Here is a 19,094-nt window from a genome sequence, read left to right on the forward strand (position 1 = left end):
CTGACCAATATCGTGAAACCCCGTCTCTACTAAAACTACAAAAATTAGCCAGACACGGTGGCAGGTACCTGTAGTCCCCAGCTACTCTGGAGGCTGAGACAAGAGAATTGCTTGAACCTGGAGGTAGAGGTTGCAGTGAGTTGAGATCGTGCCAATACACTCCAGCCTGGCCGACAGAGTGAGACTCCATCTCAGAAAACAACAACAACAACAAAAAAGAAAAAACAAAAAACAGTATCACTTACCTTACTCAAGGAAGTTATCTTAGAATCTATATTCTCTTATTATAAATTGTTTCAATTAATCTAGTTTCCTAGTCCAAAGGGCATTAGAAACATTGAACAGAATGAGAAAATGAAAGGAAGCTGGGTAAGCTTAAGATCAGCCAGCAGCACATACCAAAAGGTAATAATAAGCAATAAAGGAAAATACAGACAGAACAGAAATGATAACTCATAGGTACCGAAGCTAGGACCATTTAGAGCAGGAATAATCAGTTGTATACTCCTCCAACTCACCTGAAAGCATCCATTCTACACTGCAAGTATAATCCTTATAACAGAAATCCCAAATCAAATAATGATTATGACATTCTATCTAAGAGGTTAGAACAGATACAAGTGATACAACTACTATGCTGCTTAGTTACCCTGAACTAAGGTACCACCTTAGTTCCAGTACCATTGCGCTCCAGCCTGGTATTATTAATGGTATGTCATATTTTTTACTGTTAAGTACTTACATGTGAATAAGTGTAAGAAAATGGCTGCTTATTGGTAGCATATAAATTCAGAGTCAGGAATGATGATGCCACAGAACCAGAGATTGTGACATTGGTGGCTGAGAGAGCAACATCTGTGCCTTTTGATACTTCAATGTACACAAACTTCATTTAATGCAAATTTTAAATACTGTACAAAATTACCTTCAGTCTATGTATATAAGGTGTATATAAAACATAAATGAATTTCATACTTAGACATGGGTCCCATCCCCAAGATCTCATTATGTACATGCAAATATTCCTTAAAAAAAAAAAAATCCAAACTCTGAAACACTTCTGATCCCAAGCATTTTGGGTAAGTGACATTAAACCTCTACAATTTACTCAGAGAAACAAAGACCAGATCACGAAGGTCCTGTGTGTTACAAGAAGAATCTACACTGAAGATGTAGAGATGATTTTTAGAAGGTGCAGTAAGAAGGCTACTGCTAAAATCACAAAGAGTATGAACATCTTCTTCTAGAAGGAATGGAAGTCAGAACTGATTCATAAACAATTTAGGGAGTTGAACAAGATTTAGTGAACAATTATGTTTTAGGGAAGAGAGGGCAAGACACAAGTGGGATGAAATCTGGGTTTTGGACTGGGGTGACTGGGTAGCTGGAGGCACTTGGCACGGATACAGTAAATATAGGAAGAAAACCAGGAGGGATGTCCTCCCAGGAAGATTGTGGGGGAACCACTGATTTCAAGAATCAGGTAACTGTGGCACTTATATCTCTCAAGTTGCCTGCTTGGCCTTCTTTCAAGTGTACTTTACTTCCTTCTGTTCTTGCTTTAAAACTTTTACAAACAAACAAACCAAGCAGATAACTGATAACTGTAATTCTAGCACTTTGGGAGGCAGAGGTGGAAAGACCGCTTGAGGCTAGGTGTTTGAGACTAGCCTGGGCAACATAGCACAACCCTGTCTCTACAAAAGTAATTAGTAATAATAAATAAATAAGAATCAAACACTTCAAGAATGAAATAAACACAATTTAAATAAACTTGAAAACCTGAGAGAACAGTTAGAAATCTATTTGTTAGATGAAAGTACAGAATTTTAGTATGTTGCAACAGCAGGATATGCTGCTTTTCGATGTTATTTTTAAAATCCAAAATAAACCCAAATTAGGACTTACTGATTTCTCACGTAAGGTGTCTTGCATTTGTTAATTAAGAGATTTCAAATATAAATAAAGCCAAATCCATACCTTTTCTGCTTTTTTATCAGAAATGTCTTGCTTTTCCAGAACAGCCATGCTCTCCTTCAGATTCTTCACAATGTCTGCTGGAGATTTGTGAGACTTTCCGAACGGGAACGGCATGACGGCAGCGGGAGGGGCCTCCGCTGCACTCCACCTGTGCTACCTAGAACACAGCACAAGGTTCATGTGAGCAAACACTGGGATCAATGGAAGACAGACTTTCTAAATCCTAATCTGGGAAGAAAACCCGTGTTTAGGAAAGTCATTTTACATAACTTTCAAAATCAGTAGGAACAGGGAAATCCACAAATATATGCAAGAAATGATAATACACAGATGTCTTAGAATTACAGAACACTGTATTTTTCAAAACACTTTGTTTTTCTTTCCTTCAAATCAACTGCTCTCCTAACCACCCAAATGGGGATGAATACACTGCCTGATGCTACTGAGGTAGAGAGCAGCAGCTCCCACTCACAGGGCAACTGTTACTGCCAGGCCTGATGCTGAGCACTAGAATTCATCATTTCATGAAACCCTTTCTAACAATCTCCTGCTCCTGTTTACTGGTGAAATTTAGCAAGGTTGAGAGTCAGGCTCAAGGTACTAAGTGGTCGAACAAGCTCAGATCTGTCTTGATCCAAAGTATCCTTAATCACTACACTGTACATCAAAACGACAGCTATCTATTTTATAGCTGAGGCAACTGAGGCAAAAACTTAGGTAGTGTGTTTAGCCAAACAGCACTAGCAACAGCCTACTATCTAGGTCTCTCCAGACGCTCTTTTCCCGGTGTTCATGCTGCTCCTCCTAAGCACCCAGTGGGTTGCCCCGAATATGACACACACTTCCTTGGCATACCGTATCATCCTCTTATTCAGGCAGTCACAGGGTCTCAGAGCTAGAGAGAAGGCTGGATGGGGGAAAAAATCTCCCATTAAATCTTCTAATCCCCTATGTGACAGTTGTCAACATGTATTTGCCTGGATTTGACCATCTCCTATGAAAGAACTCGCTGGATAAAACCCTGGGGATGATGAACTTCTAGAAGTTCTTAATTTGGGGGGTGTAGTAGAAAACAACATTTCAACCACATAAACCACAGTATTACATCATCCAAAAGGAGGACATGAAACTATTCCAAGAAGGCACTATGAAGAAACAAAGTTAACAAGACAAACAATGGAAGTGACTGGGGAACATGTTGGAAGTTAACCATTTTTCAGTAAAAAAAAAAACAACTAGAAGTTAAACTCATAGGCACTAAACAGGTTCGTATCAGACACCAAAAGATGACACTTTTTAGAAAAACCTTATGGATCATTTAGATCAGTGGTTTTCTAAGTTTCAAAATCCTATATTTAACTGCCCAAGGTGCTCCCCACACACACCCAAGTAAGAAAAGGTGGCTCTCAGACACCCCAACCCTACGGTTTTCCTTCTATATAAACACAAAAATACGTCCATTGCATAGTGTAACACTTCTTTTGAGCTTTGCCTAATATTTCATTTGATGAACAAACTTGTGTGCTTTTCCCTTAAGTTTGAAATAGAGTGACTTACATATTTGTTTATAAAGAATGTTTAAAACATGCAAATGAATGCTAATGTCAAGCCTACAACTAAATCATAAACGAGTATGTTATTTCTCAACATGTTCTGATGTGAACTGTTCCGACCCATCTCTAACCCCAAATATTGCCTATCTCACCTTCTGTCACCTTGTAAATACTTTTTTGATAAAATTAAAACCACATTTTCATTAACCAAAGAGAAACAGTTTAATGCATGTCCTTTGTCATAGGTTCTTAAATATCCAAGAATTTTTTTTTTTTTTTGAGAGTCTCGCTGTGTCATCCAGGTTGGAGTACAGTAGCACAATCTTGGCTCACTGTAACCTCCATCGCCCAGGTTCAAGCGATTTTTGGGCTTCAGCGTTAGCCTCCCAAGTAGCTGGGACTATAGGTGTGAGCCACCAACCCAGCTAATTTTTGTATTTTTAGTAGAGATGGGTTTTCACCATGTTGGCTACACTGGTCTCAACTCCTGGCCTCAAGGTATCCACCCACCTTGGCCTCCCAAAGTGCTGGGATTACGGGTGTGAGCCACCATGCCCAGCCATAAAATCCAAAGATGTTTAAGTCCACTTCTAAATAACTTTTCCATGCCTAAAAGTTTGAACTGATGTTAGGGGAGTCACTCTCAACTAGCTGTCATATGATTGCTCTACAAGCTAGACGGGACAAAAAGCCTGGGTCATTCTTTTCCTTTTCCTGGATCATTACTTTTTCCTTTGGGCAGGGGAGTGGGCGTGGAAGGGGGGGCATGCAGGTTGCTTCTCCATAAACAGTGTATCACACTCACAATATGTCCTCTGAAAATATTCTCTTTCCTATCTGTAACTCTGCAAATAACAGCAGTGATGTGGAGGGTGGGAATGTTTAAACGGTATTTGCAGGAAGTGTTACGGTGCTATGCAACAGAGATATTTTCAGCTCTGGCTCAATAGCGAAAGATGTGACTTTCCAGGGTAACAGAGGTTTACAAGTCCTACCACACATCAAAAGTTGGTTATAGCAGAAAGAGTACAGCCACCAAAAAGAACACATATATAAAATATTTCTGTGGGGGCAAGGGGAGGCACGACACAATTATTTCTGTTAATTAATATACCAGGCAGCTAAGATTTTACAGAACATATGAACAAGTAAGACTGTATTCTATAGAAATACAGGCCAGGTGAGGTGGCTCGCACCTGTAATCTCAGCACTTTGGGAGTCTGAGGTGGAGGGACTGCTTGAGGTCAGGAGTTCGAGACCAGCCTAGGCAACATAGCGAGACTCTGTCTCTACAAAAAATTTAAAAATTAGCTGGGCATGGTGGTGCATACGTGTGAGCCCAGCCAGCTAACTAGAAGGCTGAGGTTGGAGCATCACTTGAGCCTAAGAGGTGGTGACCGTACCACTGCACTCCAGCCTGAGTGACAGAGAAAGACCCTAACTTAAATTTAAATAAGAAGGAAAAGAAACACAGTAACAACTACCCAAAAGAAGAAGTGACATTCCTCAGTAGGATCCAAATACATTGGTAAATAAATCATTTTTCATGATTTAGTTTTAAAAATACAGTTAAAGGCCGGGCGTGGTGGTTCACACCTGTAATCCTAGCACTTTGGGAGGACGAGGCCAGCAGATCACGAGGTCAGGAGTTCAAGACCACCCTGACCAACATAGTGAAACCCCATCTCTACTAAAAATATAAAAATCAGCTGGGCGTGGTGGCGTGCGCCTGTAATCCCAGCTACTCACGAGGCTGAGGCAGGAGAATCGCTTGAACCGGGAGGGGGAGGTTGCAGTGAGTTGAGATCACGCCACTGCACTCCAGCCTGGGTGACAGAGCAAAACTCTATCTCAAAAATAAATAAATAATAAATAAATAATACAGTTAAAAACTATCCTCTTTAAAGTATGAGTGTAATAATTCTCAAAAATCATGTATGTCCTTAGGCTCATCAACTCTTAATATAATTACCCAAGATTTTGGTAGGCAAAAACCAGGAAATAACACTCCCCAAAACTTCTGCATTACAGAATTTGTTTCTTATGTTCAGGTTTGCTAAGTATCAAGCTTAATTATCTTACACAGTCATGTAGCTGCCTGATAAGGTTTCAGTCAATGACTGACTGCATTACATGACAGTGGTCCCATAAGATTACAATGGAGCTGAAAAGTTCCTATCACTTAGTGCTTTGTGCTACAAATACCTACTGTATTCAACACAGTAACATGCTGTACAGGTTTACAGCCTAGGAGCAACAGGCTATATTACATAGATTACTAGGTAGTTGACTATACCATCTAGGTTTATGTAAGTACTGTACACTCTATGACATTTGCACAACGACGAAACTGCCTGATGCATTTCTCAGAATCCATCCCAGTTGTTAAGTAACACAGGAGTTAATTCCTTCACAGGCTCGTGTGTGACCTTCAGACAATGCTCAAGTGATAGCAAAGGCACCTTTAAGAGTGGACTCCAGCTGGTACTGCTTTATCCCGGGGGGTACGCTGCCTTCCAAAGGGCCTGGTCCACCATCAAGCCATTTGGAGCGTTCTGTGACCTTGAAGGATGTGAAGCACATGGGCACATGTCTGAGTTTTGAAACTGACAATCCCTAGAGTATGGAGATGCCCAAGTTGGAAGTAGCAATGGTTCGAGAAGGGTCCCAGCAGTTTAAAGATACATTTCACCATAACAATCCACCTACCTTTCTCATCTCCCCTTTATCATCAGTAATATTTCCTTTAATACATATTTGGAGGAATTTAAGGGAATAACACGAATCCACTGGTTAAGATCTTCAATAATTTTTCACTGCCCTTAGAATAAAATCCAAATTCCATGACAAAAAACCCAAAAGCAAATGTAATAAAATCAAAGATAAATAGCTGGAGCTTAAAGTGCTTTTGCATGGCAAAAGAACAGTTAGCAGAGTAAATAGACAACCCAGAGTGGGAGAAAATCTTCACAATATACATCTGACAAAGGACTAATACCCAGAATCTACAACAAACTCAAACAAATCAGTAAGAAAAAAATAAACAATCCCATCAAAAAGTGGGCTAAGGACATAAATAGACAATTCTCAAAAGAAGATATACAAATCGCCAATGAACACACGAAAAAATGCTCAGCATCACTAATGATAAGGAAATGCAAACCAAAACCACAATACAATACCACCTCACTCCTGCAAGAATGGCCATAATCAAAAAATCAATAAACAAATACATGTTGGCATGGATGTGGTAATCAGAGAACACCTCTACACTCCTGGTGGGAATGTAAACTAGTACAGCCACTATGGAAAACAATGTGGAGATTCCTTAAAGAACTAAAAGTAGAACTACCACTTAATCCAGCAATCCCACTATTGGGCATCTACCCAGAGGAAAATCATGGAACCAATCCAAATGCCCATCAATCAACGAGTGGATAAAGAAACTGTGGGGGGTGTGTGTGTATGTGTATGCATATATATATATGATGGACTACTAAGCCATAAACAGGAATGAATTAACAGCATTTGCAGCAATCTAGATGAGACTGGAGACTATTATTCTAAGTGAAGTAACTCAAGAATGGAAAACCAAACATGTTCTCACTGATATGTGGGAGCTAAGCTTTGACAACGCAAAGGCATTAAGAATGATACAATGGACTTTGGGGACTTGGGGGGAAGGGGGTGAGGGATAGAAGACTATGAACAGGCCGGATGCGGCGGCTCACGCCTGTAATCCCACCATTTTGGAGGCCAAGGCAGGTGGATCACCTGAGGTCAGGAGTTTGAGACCAGCCTGGCCAACATGGCAAAACCCCGTCTCTACTAAAAATACAAAACTTAGCCGGGCATGGTGGCGCGTGCCTGTAATCCCAGCTACTTGGGGGACTGAGGCAGGAGGATTGCTTGAACCTGGGAGGCATAGGTTGCAGTGAGCTGAAATCATGCCACTGCACTCCAGCCTGAGCAACAGAGTGAGAAGGAGGAGGAGGGGAAGGAGAAGGAGGGGAAGGAGAAGGAGGGGAAAGCGAAGGAGGAGGAGGGGAAGGAGGACGAGGGGGAGGGGAAGAAGGACGAGGGGGAGGGGAAGGGGGAGGGGAAGGAGGAGGGGGAGGAGGAGGGGGAGGGGAAAGGGAAGGAAGAGGGAAAGGGGAAGAAGGAGGGAAAGGGGAAGAAGGAGGGAAAGGGGAAGAAGAGGAAAGGGAAAAGGAAGAGGAAGAAGAAGAGGAAGAAGACGACGACTACAAATATGGTACAGTCTATACTGCTTGGATGATGGCTGCACCAAAACCTCACAAACCACTTATGTAACCAAATACTACCTGTATCCCAATAACCTATGGGAAAAAAATTTAAAAATAAATAAAATCCAAATTCCTTACCATGGCCCTCTAGGTTTTACCTATCTGCAACTCACAGCACAGCCTCTAGCCTTGATCCTAGAGGTCCAGACACACTGAAGTCCTTTCTGCTCCCCAAACTACTTCTAAGCCAGAGTACCAAATTTGCAAATATAGTAAAATTGCAATTTTAAAATTTAGATGGTTGGTGGGTGTGTGGGTTTTCATTGTTAGTTAACTTTTCTGTATGTTCTATGTTTTTCTTAACATTGCTTTAAAACAGCCTTAACTATGTTTTGGACATAACTGAAGTTCACGAAGAAAATGAACAGAAACAGATTTTTAATTAAAAAATTCATTTGGCTTTCAAATACAATTCTCTTGTCCATTAAATTTTTTTTTGAGATGGAGTCTTGCTCTGTTGCCCAGGATGGAGTGCAGTGGCGCAATCTCGGCTCACTATAACTTTCACCTACTGGGTTCAAGCAATTCTGCCTCAGTCTCCCCAGTAGCTGGGACAAGAGGCTCGTGCCACCACGCCTGGCTAATTTTTGTATTTAGTAGAGACGGGTTTTCACCATGTTGGCCGGGCTGGTCTAGAACTCCTGATGTCGTGATACACCCACCTCGGCCTCCCAAAGTGCTGGGATTACAGGCGTGAGCCACCGCGCCCGGCCAAAAAATGGTTTATAATAAACCTCAGCAGGATTCTGTGGGCTAAGCCAAAATTATTAATGTGACTGGGACAAAGCCGGACACTGACAGGATTCTAAAGTGGGCTGTGGCAATCCATACCTACTATGGGGATAGGCTTCCTTCTGATGGTAACTATTGGTATATGCTTGAATCCCAAAGTGGTGGTGTCGGGAACTGTTAACATATTACTTTCATATAAAATGAACACTTACAACACTGCAAGCTGAATCCGCATGGACATTTAGCTTCCCCCTTTCGCATTCATGCACTGCTCTCCGCTAATTGTTTTCTTCTCTCTCCCGATGCCCTTTCCTTTCCTGCATCCATCCATCCATCCATCCATTTATTTATTTTCCTTTCTGCATTTAATTCAATGACTCATCTCTACTCCAATGTTGTTGTCCTTTAAGGTTCCACTCTTGGCTGTCACCTTACCCTATATTCTCTCTGGGTGATCTCATCTATGGTTTCAACAATCTGAAATCCATTTCCGACCAGACCAATGGCCTACCTTTCCAACTGCTGCTCCTTATAGATGTCCTCCAAATCTCATCTAAGTCCTTCTTCTTTTTCAATGTTCCCCTTCAGAGTGAATGGATCCACTGTTCACCCCATCACTAAACTTGGTTGTCATAGCAAACTCTACTCAACTCTTCCATGTATATTCAGTTCATGATTTCAGTCAATTCTGTTTTCTAAATCTATCTTTACAGACACCAAGGGTAGACTCTCGCCATTCTCCACAAAGGCCAGGAGTTGTCAATAGGGTCAGTATCACCTCTAGGGGATACTGTGGTCTGAATATACCTCAAAATTCATGGGTTGGAAATTTAATTCCCAATGCAAGTGTTGGCAAGTGGAAACTAATGGGAGGTGTTTAGGTCATGAGGACTCTGCCCTCCTGTCACTATAACAAAGGCTTACAGGAGTGGATTGCTCTCTTCTGTCATTGTGAAGACATGGCACTTGTCCCTATTTTGACCTTTTGCCTTTCATCATGTAAGATGCAGCCCTCCTCAGACTCCAAATGCCAGCACCTTGATCTTGGACTTAGCCTTCAGAACTGTGAGAAATAAATTTCTGTTCTTTACAAATTACCCAGACTCGTGTATTTTGTTACAGCAGCACAAATGGACTAAGACAGAGATGTTGCAGGAGATCTGGTTGTCCGTGCTTGGGACATTTACTGACCATTGAAATTTTTTTTTTTTTGGTAAATATGTAACGTTTCACAAGTTTGTGTGTCATCCTTGTGCAGGGGCCATGCTAATCTTCTCTGTATCGTTCCAATTTTAGGGTATGTGCCACCAAAGCAAGCACTGAAATCACTTTTAAAAAGGCATTGCTTTTTAAAAGCACATAAGCAAATCCTTCTGCTAGTTTCCATATCCTTTGAGGTTGGGGGTGTGTGTGGGGGGGTCAGAATATGAAAGTCTTTCCATCTACTCCTGCATCTCAGTCCATCACAGAGAGTTAAAATTCTAGCTTTTAGAAAACGGTTATACTGCTCATTATGCAAAATTCAAACATTACAGGATTACATAAGGTAGAAAGTGAAAGTCACCTGAAAAGCCTGTAAGAGACAGTCATTATTAGTAGTTTGATATATATTCTCCTTTTTATTATTTGCTTTGTATTTGTGTAGGTTTTTGGTACCGAAGTCTACTCTCTTTTCCAAAACAGATGGAGACCAGATGACACTAGAAATGGCCACTTCTATCTTACGAAGAACAAAGACACCAAATCACTGCTCTATTACATTAATATTCTCAAGAATATTTTCAAGAGTACAAAGCAACATCCCAAGAAAGTGCTAGAGAATATACAGGATACCCATTAGGAAAACAAAAGCCCACACCATTAAAGTTAGGCCTGTTAGGTACTGCACATCTTTGGAGATCTGACTGCTTTTGGGTTATGTGACACACTCCTATTCACCTATGTATTGACAAATACTGAAAAGAACTCAAAAGGTCCATAAGCCAGTCAGTAGAACATTCATTCACTCCAATACTGTGTAATTACTATATGCCACAAACTTAAGGCATCAAGAGTGCCTGCTCTCAAGACAACATTCTGGTGTGTATGGATGTGGGCGTATGTGTTTAGAGACAATAATGAAAAGCTGCTGAATGACAACACATTCCTAGACAGCTGAGCTCACAAGACTCTACACTAACATATGTGTTAGATCTGATTCACGAACTTCGTGGTCAAATACAAAAAGCACAAAGAAAAAACCCCACACACCATAAGATAGTTGCCTACAAGGATTATTAAGGTTCTTACGCAGTCATGGAGAGTGAAATGCAGTACATGCATGAACACATTCTTTTTAGACAGCTGGCTCTAAGACTTAAACCCCTGCTTCCAGTGTTAATGTTACTTAGTTAAAACAGTAACTATTTACAGATACTGTGTTAGATGCTAGACTTACCTATCTGGTAGTACAGAACAATTATTTAAAGCACAGTAGTTAATTACACGGGCTTTAAAGACAGCCTGGGTTCAAATCCTGACTTTGTTATGCCTCAACTAGTTGACTTAGACATTTCTAAGCCCCTTTTTCCTTATCTCTAAAATGGGAAAAGCAATAGCTACTTCACGATATGGTATAAGAATTAAAAAGTGCTTAGCAACTGTATCTGCATATCTATTATATAAACTGGATGGCAATATAAAATGGAATAAAATGAATGACCTTACTGTTCTATTTAAGCCTACATCTAAAAGTCTTGATTTAGCTTTTGGATGAATGGGAAGCAAGCCTTTCTTAGCTGCAACTAAGTTGTGATAACTAAAAATTTTTTAAATAAAAATAAAATTGAGAACTACATACGGAGAAGTAAAAAAAAAAAAAAGGTGGTAACTTAGGTTCCATTAAAATAAATCGAGAGTAGCTTTAAGAAGCAGTTGAAATTTGGGGTAATTTATAAAGGAAAGAGATTTATTTAGCTCACAATTCTAGAGGCTGAGAGGTACAAGATCAGGTGGCAGCGTCTGGTCAGCTTCTGGTGAGGGTTTTGTGCTACATCTTAACATGGTGGAGAAGAAGAGGTGGACATATGTGAAGAGACCAAACAGCAGAGGTGGCCTCACTTTATTAAAACCTGCTTTGGCATTAACTAATCCAGTCCCAAAACACTGAGAACTCAATCACGGGAGAAAGGCATTAATTCCTCTTAATGACCGAATCACCTCTTAAAGATATCTCCTCCCAACACTGCCACATTAGGGACCAAGCCTCAGCATAAGTTTTGATGGAAACAAACAACACTGAAACCACAGAAGGCACATATTTGTAGAATATCTGTAGCATGAACTATTATTTATTTTGATCCTGAAAGTAACCGTGGGATTTTCCATTCGTTCATTCCTACAAGAAGTTCTATTATTTCTGTTCTACAGATAAGTAAACTAAGTCTTAAAATTATTGGCTAGTTTGTTCAAGTATCATGAAGCTAGCTAGTAAAGCGAAAAAGCTGGGACTTCAAAGCAGGTTTTTACCAACTCTTATGCAGTGTCTGTCAGGTTGTCCAGTATCTTTCATACTATAATCAATATATTCATATGTATCAGTAACCTTAAAAATGTTCCTAAGCCCGCAATTACACTTCTACGAGTGTATCCTCATAATCTATTACTTCTTTAAGATTTATATACAAAGATGGCCACTGAATAGTTATTTAATACAGTAGGAAAAGGAAAACCAACCAGAATTCTCAGCAAATAGAACTGAACATTCAGAAGTAATTTAAAATCAATGCTTCTGAGGATTTCTATTGACATGAAAAAATGTCTACAACTCCTCTTAAGTGAAAACACTTTGAATATAAGTTTGCATACATATAATTCCATCTTTATATATGCAGAGGGATATGCTAAGAGAAAAAATATCAAAGGTTAATAACGGGTAGTGAGAACATGACTTGATATTTATATTTTTCTTAAGGTTAAGCATTTACAATATGCATTTTTTTTTCTAATATAAAAGTGTATTTTTTAAAAATCAGCACATGATCATTTCCTACTAAAAGAAACCAAGATTTCATGAAAGAGTAGGAAATACTCAAGATGAGCCAGGGATATGTTACTCCAGAGAGCAAATACTGTACTTATGAGGTCATGCTAAAAAAGGCACAGGAGCTAAGTTGAAAAGTGCTGCAAAGGCCTAAGATGGTAGAATTTGAGCATAAAAAAATAATTATTACAATGCATTAATGTGGAAATCAAGAATTTGCATACATTAAAATATTGTATATTTAATAGTAACATGTATATATAAGAATATATGTAAAACATTAGAGCCCATTACAATTATAATAATACTAGAAATAATTTTCATTGGTTACCTTGGAGGTTGTGAAGGCAACAATGCAATACTCAAAAAAAAAGAGGGAGGGATGCACATTTATCCTGCCTTTTTCTGTACAGACTATATTTCAGGATAACCAAATAGATGACAAGGGAAAGTTCTTCATAGGAGATTCATAACTAGTAAGTGTGGAAAGAAAAAAATCACCATTTTGTTATATATATATAATTTTCTTTCTTTCTTTTTGGTAACAGTCTCACTCTACTGCCCAGGCTGGAGCACAGTAGCATGATCTCAGCTCACTGCAAACTCTGTCTCTCAGGTTCAAATGATTCTTGTGCCTCAGCCTCCCTATGTAGCTGGGACTACAAGTGTGTGTCACCATGCCCAGCTAATTTTTGTATTTTTAGTAGAGACGGGGTTTCGCCATGCTGGCCAGGCTGGTCTCGAACTCCTGGCCTCAAGTGATCGACCTGCCTTGGCCTCCCAAAGTGCTGGGATTACAGGTGTGAGCCACCGCACCAAGCCCATTTTGTAATTCTTGATGAAATAATGGAACTAGGCAACAATCACCAATGGCCTTAACCATTAGGTGAAAGGATGATGGGGAATTTCATAGAGGATACACAGGCTAAGTACATGGACAACACTAATCTATTAGGACAACCACACACCAGTGTGACTCATGATACGACACAATAGGAAGTACAAAGCATCATCTATTAAAATCTGATTCTCCCCTCCCACCCCAGCCCAACTACAATTCTGAATCAAATCAAGCTTCTAGATCTAGTGGTCAGTCTACAGGCAACAAGAGGAAGGAACAAGTTTAACATCACCACAGGGAAGCAGTAAATTAAACCCAGAAAATGGGACACTTCACAAGACAGATGTTCGGTTTCTCCAAAAAAGCAAACAACGTGAGAAAAAGGAAAAAAAAAAAAAAAAAAAAAAAAAAGACAGGAGAGACTTAAATAATAAGAGCCTCATATAGTCAAATACAATGCATGGGCCCTCCCTGGATCCTGATTCAAATAAACCAACTGAAAAAACGATACGTTGGCAATCAGAGAAATTATACACTGGGTATGACAATTAAGGAATTACTGTTAATTTTGTTAGGTATTATGATGAAACATAGTAATGTATGTAAAAAATATCCTTATCAATTAGACATACATGTGGGAGTATGAGTGATTTGCGATTTCCTTTAAAATACTTTAGTTCCACCTCTCTGAGAGAACAAAGCAGGGGAGAGATGAAACAGCAAGCAAAGTATTAACTGTTGAAGCTGGAAATTCATTATACTGCAGCCTATATGTATATACTTACATATTTCATAATTTAAAAAATAGTAATTAGGCAAAAGTTTCTATTTGAAGAACTGGTAGGTATCAAATCACTGGAAGGTAAACTGTATCATCCATTGTATTATGCGCAAATTTTCCCCCTTATTTGCCAAGAAGTTCAAAGTTAGATTTATGCCTAACTACAAAATGACCACTGTAATCCATGCTTCAGACATAAACACTACCTTTTCCTTCTACAGGGTCTCAAAGCTTTCTTACTTAACTGTTCCAATCTACATGTGTTTTCATTTTGTCCACTGCAATTCAATTAAACTCACCTTGTTGATGGCAGGTAAGAGGAAGAATATCTATAGAGGACACAGTTCCATGGGCAATGCCATCAACAAGTGGTTCATAGTGCTCCTCTCCCCTTCGCTCCCTGAAGTAATTTTTGGAAACTACAGCAATGCCAATGTGGGTAATCCCTCCTCAGAAATGCCCTCACTCCTCTACTTGTCAAAATGCTGCCCATATCTAGACCACTTTTTCTTTTTCTTTTTGAGACAGAGTCTCACTGTTGCCCACGCTGGAGTGCAATGACGTGATCTCGGCTCACTGCAACTTCTATCTCCCAGATTTAAGCGATTCTCCTGCATCTGCCTCGGCCTCCCCAAAGTGCTGGGATTACAGGCATGAGTTACCACGCCAGGCCTCTAGACCACTTTCAAACACCAGCTTCTCCGTAAAGATCTCCACAGTAAAAGTGTAAGACCCTCCTTATACCTGTAAGATTTTTAAAACCTTGATTATGTGTTATTATGTTATGTATGTATCACTCCCAATTAATCTGGAAGCCTCTTGATAGCAAAGTTGTATATTAACAGTCATTTTATATTCTTATAACATTTGGCATGCTGCTTTGCATAAGACCCCAGATACATTTGCAGAGTGGGACTGAATAACATTTCTCAAAACAAAAATCACACCAACCAAAAAAAAAAAAAAACCCACAGAAATGATACATAAATAACCAAGAGTTAACTAGAAAAATTTCACCTGAAACCCATGCAGAAAGGAGTTAGAGGCCAGAACCAAGATGCTCTTGGAGGGTAAGTGAGCAGGAAATCTAGCAAAGTGCCTATAATTTCTCTATTGCTACTCCAAAGCTGGACTCACAACCTTTGCTGAGCAACTCTAATTTGTCTGCCTGAATATTGTTTATGCCATGAATATAAGCCTGGTAATATTGTGACTAAAGTGTGATGGCTTCATGTAATACCCAAGATGGAATATTTAAAGGCTTGATCTGGGTTCCTAAGAGTGCAACACTATTTATAGAGCCATCCTGCTATGGAGCGTCACAGCTTTTTTGGATTGACTGCTTTTATCAGTGTTAAACTGGAATGAGTAACTGTCTAAGGCATGTTATATACTGTGATGTGTACTCCCTAACCCAATGTCTGCGAACACTTTCCATCCGTGAAACCACCCTGGCACCCTTTCTCTAGCTCCCATGGTAACTAATTGCTGTGTACCTTTAAAGCCACATAAAAGGCTGGCCGTGACATTACACACTGAATGTAGGTGTCAGGATTCAAGGCAAGTCTTCTGATTCCAGATTCTACTTTTTGTACTTACTTGTTCCGTCATCTTACACATAAATCGAGTGTTACAAAAAAAAAGTAAAACATAAAAATATAATTTTAAACAGTAATCACAAATAAATGTTTGCTGAATGATTTTGTTAAATCCCGACCAAATAGGCATAGGGCAATTTCTAAGATTATGAGTCAATAAATATGAAAAGGGTACCCCTGAATGCCCCTATCCTTAAGAAAAAAAGTTTTGTTTTTTTTTTTTTAAAGATTTTGGTCTGGCACGGTGGCTCATGCCTGTAATCCCAGCACTTTGGGGGAGGCCGAAGTAGGCGGATCACAAGGTCAGGAGATCGAGAATATCTTGGCCAACATAGTGAAACCCTGTCTCTACTAAAAATAAAAAAATTAGCCAGGTGTGCTGGCATGCACCTGTAGTACCAGCTACTCTGGAGGCTGAGGCAGGAGAATCGCTTGAACCCAGCAGGTTGCAGTGAGCCCAGATGGCACCACTGCACTCCAGCCTGGGCAACAAGAGTGAAACTCTGTCCCACCACCACCACTCCCCGCCAAAAGAAAACAGAAAAAGAAAAAAGAAAAAAATTTTAAAAAGCTTGGCCCATACCCCAGCTTCATCTGCTTTTAAGAGGATTATTGCTCATCATTGATAAAGTTCCTTTTCTATTAAAGCTCCTATTCTATAAAATAATCATTGATAAAGTTCCTTTTCTATTAAATCTCAGATATATGCTGCATAGAGAGTACCTTCCAGTCCCAACCAAGTCTCCGGAGTGCAAGCATAGCTCTGAGGACCATGAGCTTCTCTACATACTCATCGTCCTTTGGGAAAATAGCATCTTAACTAAAACAAGGTTCCTTTAGGCACATGTCTACATTTTTCTCAGAACGCTTAAAAAGATTTTTCAAAGAGTTCAAATTTTTTTAACCTTTCTAGAATAGAGAAGCAAGGGTAAAGGTAGACCATTGTTAGCAAAACACTCTCTATGATCCTAAAGCTAGATATACCTATTACATATGTCAAGTAGACCATTAATTCCATTTTGGTAATCTAAAGTATTAAATAATTCTTGTGCTAACCTATCTTTAATGAATGAATGAATTATAGAATGAGTACTTAATGAAATGGGCTTAGTGAATGTATTGTTTAAAAATACTTACGTTCCTCTTAAAAAAGGCTTTCTGTTAATCCTTAAAAATTTCCTTTATAGTAAACGAGAAATGTCAAATTATGAATGTTTATGAAATATGCTGTAACGGTAAGGTTCATTCTTCATTGGAGCAACAAAATATATTTGCTTAGAGAAAACAGAGGGCTTTGTTTTAGTAGCTCATTTTTTAGAGAAAAATCATTTTACAAAGTAGCAACACCTCTTGCAGAAAGCTATGTGTTAATTTTACAAACAGGAACTTCATGTTAAACCTCAAATACTTACTAAGAGACTCATACTACTATTATCAAATTTTACTGTGGTGATTTCAGTGTACCAGGCAGTTGTTACAGATTTCAAAAACCAAAGTTATGATAAATACAACAGACTGTTACAAGCTCCCTTACATTCTTTCTGGAACAAGGTAGGACATGTATAAACATCCACTGTAACATCTAAACACAGTTATAGAATACACTTCAAAATATGGTTGGAGGCCAGGTGTGGTGGCTCACGCCTGTAATCCTAGCACTGTGGAAGACTGAGGCGAGTGGATCACGAGGTCAAAGATCAAGACCAACCTGGCCAACATGGTGAAACCCCATCTCTACTAAAGATACAAAAATTAGCGAGGCATGGTGGTGCGTGCTTGTAGTCCCAGTTACTCAGGAGGCTGCAGGAGGTTTGCTTGAACCTGGGAGGTGGAGGCTGCAGTGAGCCGAGATCATGCCACTGCACTCCAGCCTGGGCGACACAGTAAGACTCTGTCCCCCAAAAACAAAAAGTATATATAATACGGCTGGAAGTTTAACCAAACTGACTACAACTAAGTAGCTCTTTGAAGTTAAGAATGTATCATGGGGCTAGGCACTGCGGCTCATGCCTGTAATCCCAGCACTTTGGGAGGCTAAGGCAGGTGGATCACTTGAGGTCAGGAGTTCCAGATCAGCCTGGTCAAAATGGTGAACCCCGTTTCTACTAAAAATTAAAAAATTAGCCGGGCATGGTGGCAGATGCCTGTAATCCCAGCTACTAGGGAGACTGAGGCAGGAGAATCACTTGAACCCAGGAGGCGAAGTTTGCAGTGAGCTGAGATCGTGCCATTGCACTCCAGCCTAGGTGATAGAGCGAGACTCCGCCTCAAAAAAAAAAAAGTATCATGTAGCAGAGCTCTGTGACTTTATTCTTCTAAGTTCTAATAACCATATATATATACACACACACACACACCTGATTTTTGCAGACAAAAGGTTTCTTTTTTATATTAATATTTATTTTTTGCCCTAACTTAATACTGGCCCCAATTAGCAGTTTTCAAATGTCTTTTATTGTTTACAAGAAAGGCAGTTTGCTCAGTACTGAAACAAGCTGCCATCAAAGTGAGTACTCTTCTAAATGAGTTTCTTCTAGTTGTGACTAAATGATTATCAAGTTCTAAAGTAGCTTAATAACATCACAAAGAAAAACAAGTTTAAAAATTAAGGTCTACAGCCCTATGTTTAAATTTTCTATATTAATGTAGCTTGACAAAACTTCCAATATTTTTATCAATAACTCCACACAAAACTATCTTTAATAATGTCCTTTAGATTAATTATAAAAGTAAATACATATTTTCTTCACACTTGAAACTGTCAGACGAACACAACTCTTTCTAGAGTCAGTAGGGGGTCATCACAGCATTTTTCCAAACGACAGGTTGCTTTGTAACTATTTCAGCAAAAACATTCGTCTTTGGGGGTCTTATTTTTAATGAGTTACTCTATCTGTTCCTTCCTTTCTGTGCAGATGTAGCCAGCCTTACTGTGTCTTAGTGCCAGCCTAGTTGTCTGTGGAAGTCCTATAGAGTGAGAGAAGGGAAAGAAACCGCAACTCCTTGTCTTCCTCTCTACTAACCAGACCCAGGACAGTCACTGAGCTCAAATGCCAGTTTCCTCATCGTTATAAAGCTTGAGGTAATTAGACCTGTCCTGCCCACCTTAGAAAGCTATTCATAAGGACTAGCTAAACAAAGGGCTAACCCGGCCACAAAGAGACCACACAATATTCTGTGCAGTTATGTACACCAGATATGAGAGTAAAATGCAGCCAAGGAAGATTCTGAGTGACTCAGATAAGGCAGCAGCAGTCTGAGAGTCAAAACACAAAGATTCT

At 39.5% G+C, this 19,094-nt stretch overlaps 2 protein-coding genes and 1 non-coding gene across 3 annotated transcripts in view; all 3 read right to left on the reverse strand.

Moving 5' to 3' along the window:
* Nucleotides 1–16,967, reverse strand: part of CAB39 (calcium binding protein 39) — a 76,751-nt gene extending 59,784 nt beyond the window's left edge. The window contains exons 1-2 of the mRNA XM_050751144.1: nucleotides 16,951–16,967; nucleotides 1,981–2,137 (exon numbers count right to left, since the gene is read on the reverse strand). Of these exons, the coding sequence (XP_050607101.1) occupies nucleotides 1,981–2,094 (114 nt within the window). The 5' untranslated portion in view covers nucleotides 2,095–2,137; nucleotides 16,951–16,967. The remainder of the gene's footprint in view (nucleotides 1–1,980; nucleotides 2,138–16,950) is intronic.
* The window catches only part of ITM2C (integral membrane protein 2C), a 350,051-nt gene that overhangs the window by 115,973 nt on the left and 214,984 nt on the right, over nucleotides 1–19,094 (reverse strand). The gene's annotated exons all lie outside the window — the stretch shown is intronic.
* LOC126933341 (U6 spliceosomal RNA) lies at nucleotides 9,786–9,892 on the reverse strand. Its single transcript, XR_007718564.1, has one exon. It is a non-coding gene; the product is annotated as a U6 spliceosomal RNA (small nuclear RNA).

Source organism: Macaca thibetana, chromosome 12 (genome assembly GCF_024542745.1).
Source record: "Macaca thibetana thibetana isolate TM-01 chromosome 12, ASM2454274v1, whole genome shotgun sequence".
Classification (NCBI taxonomy): domain Eukaryota; kingdom Metazoa; phylum Chordata; class Mammalia; order Primates; family Cercopithecidae; genus Macaca; species Macaca thibetana.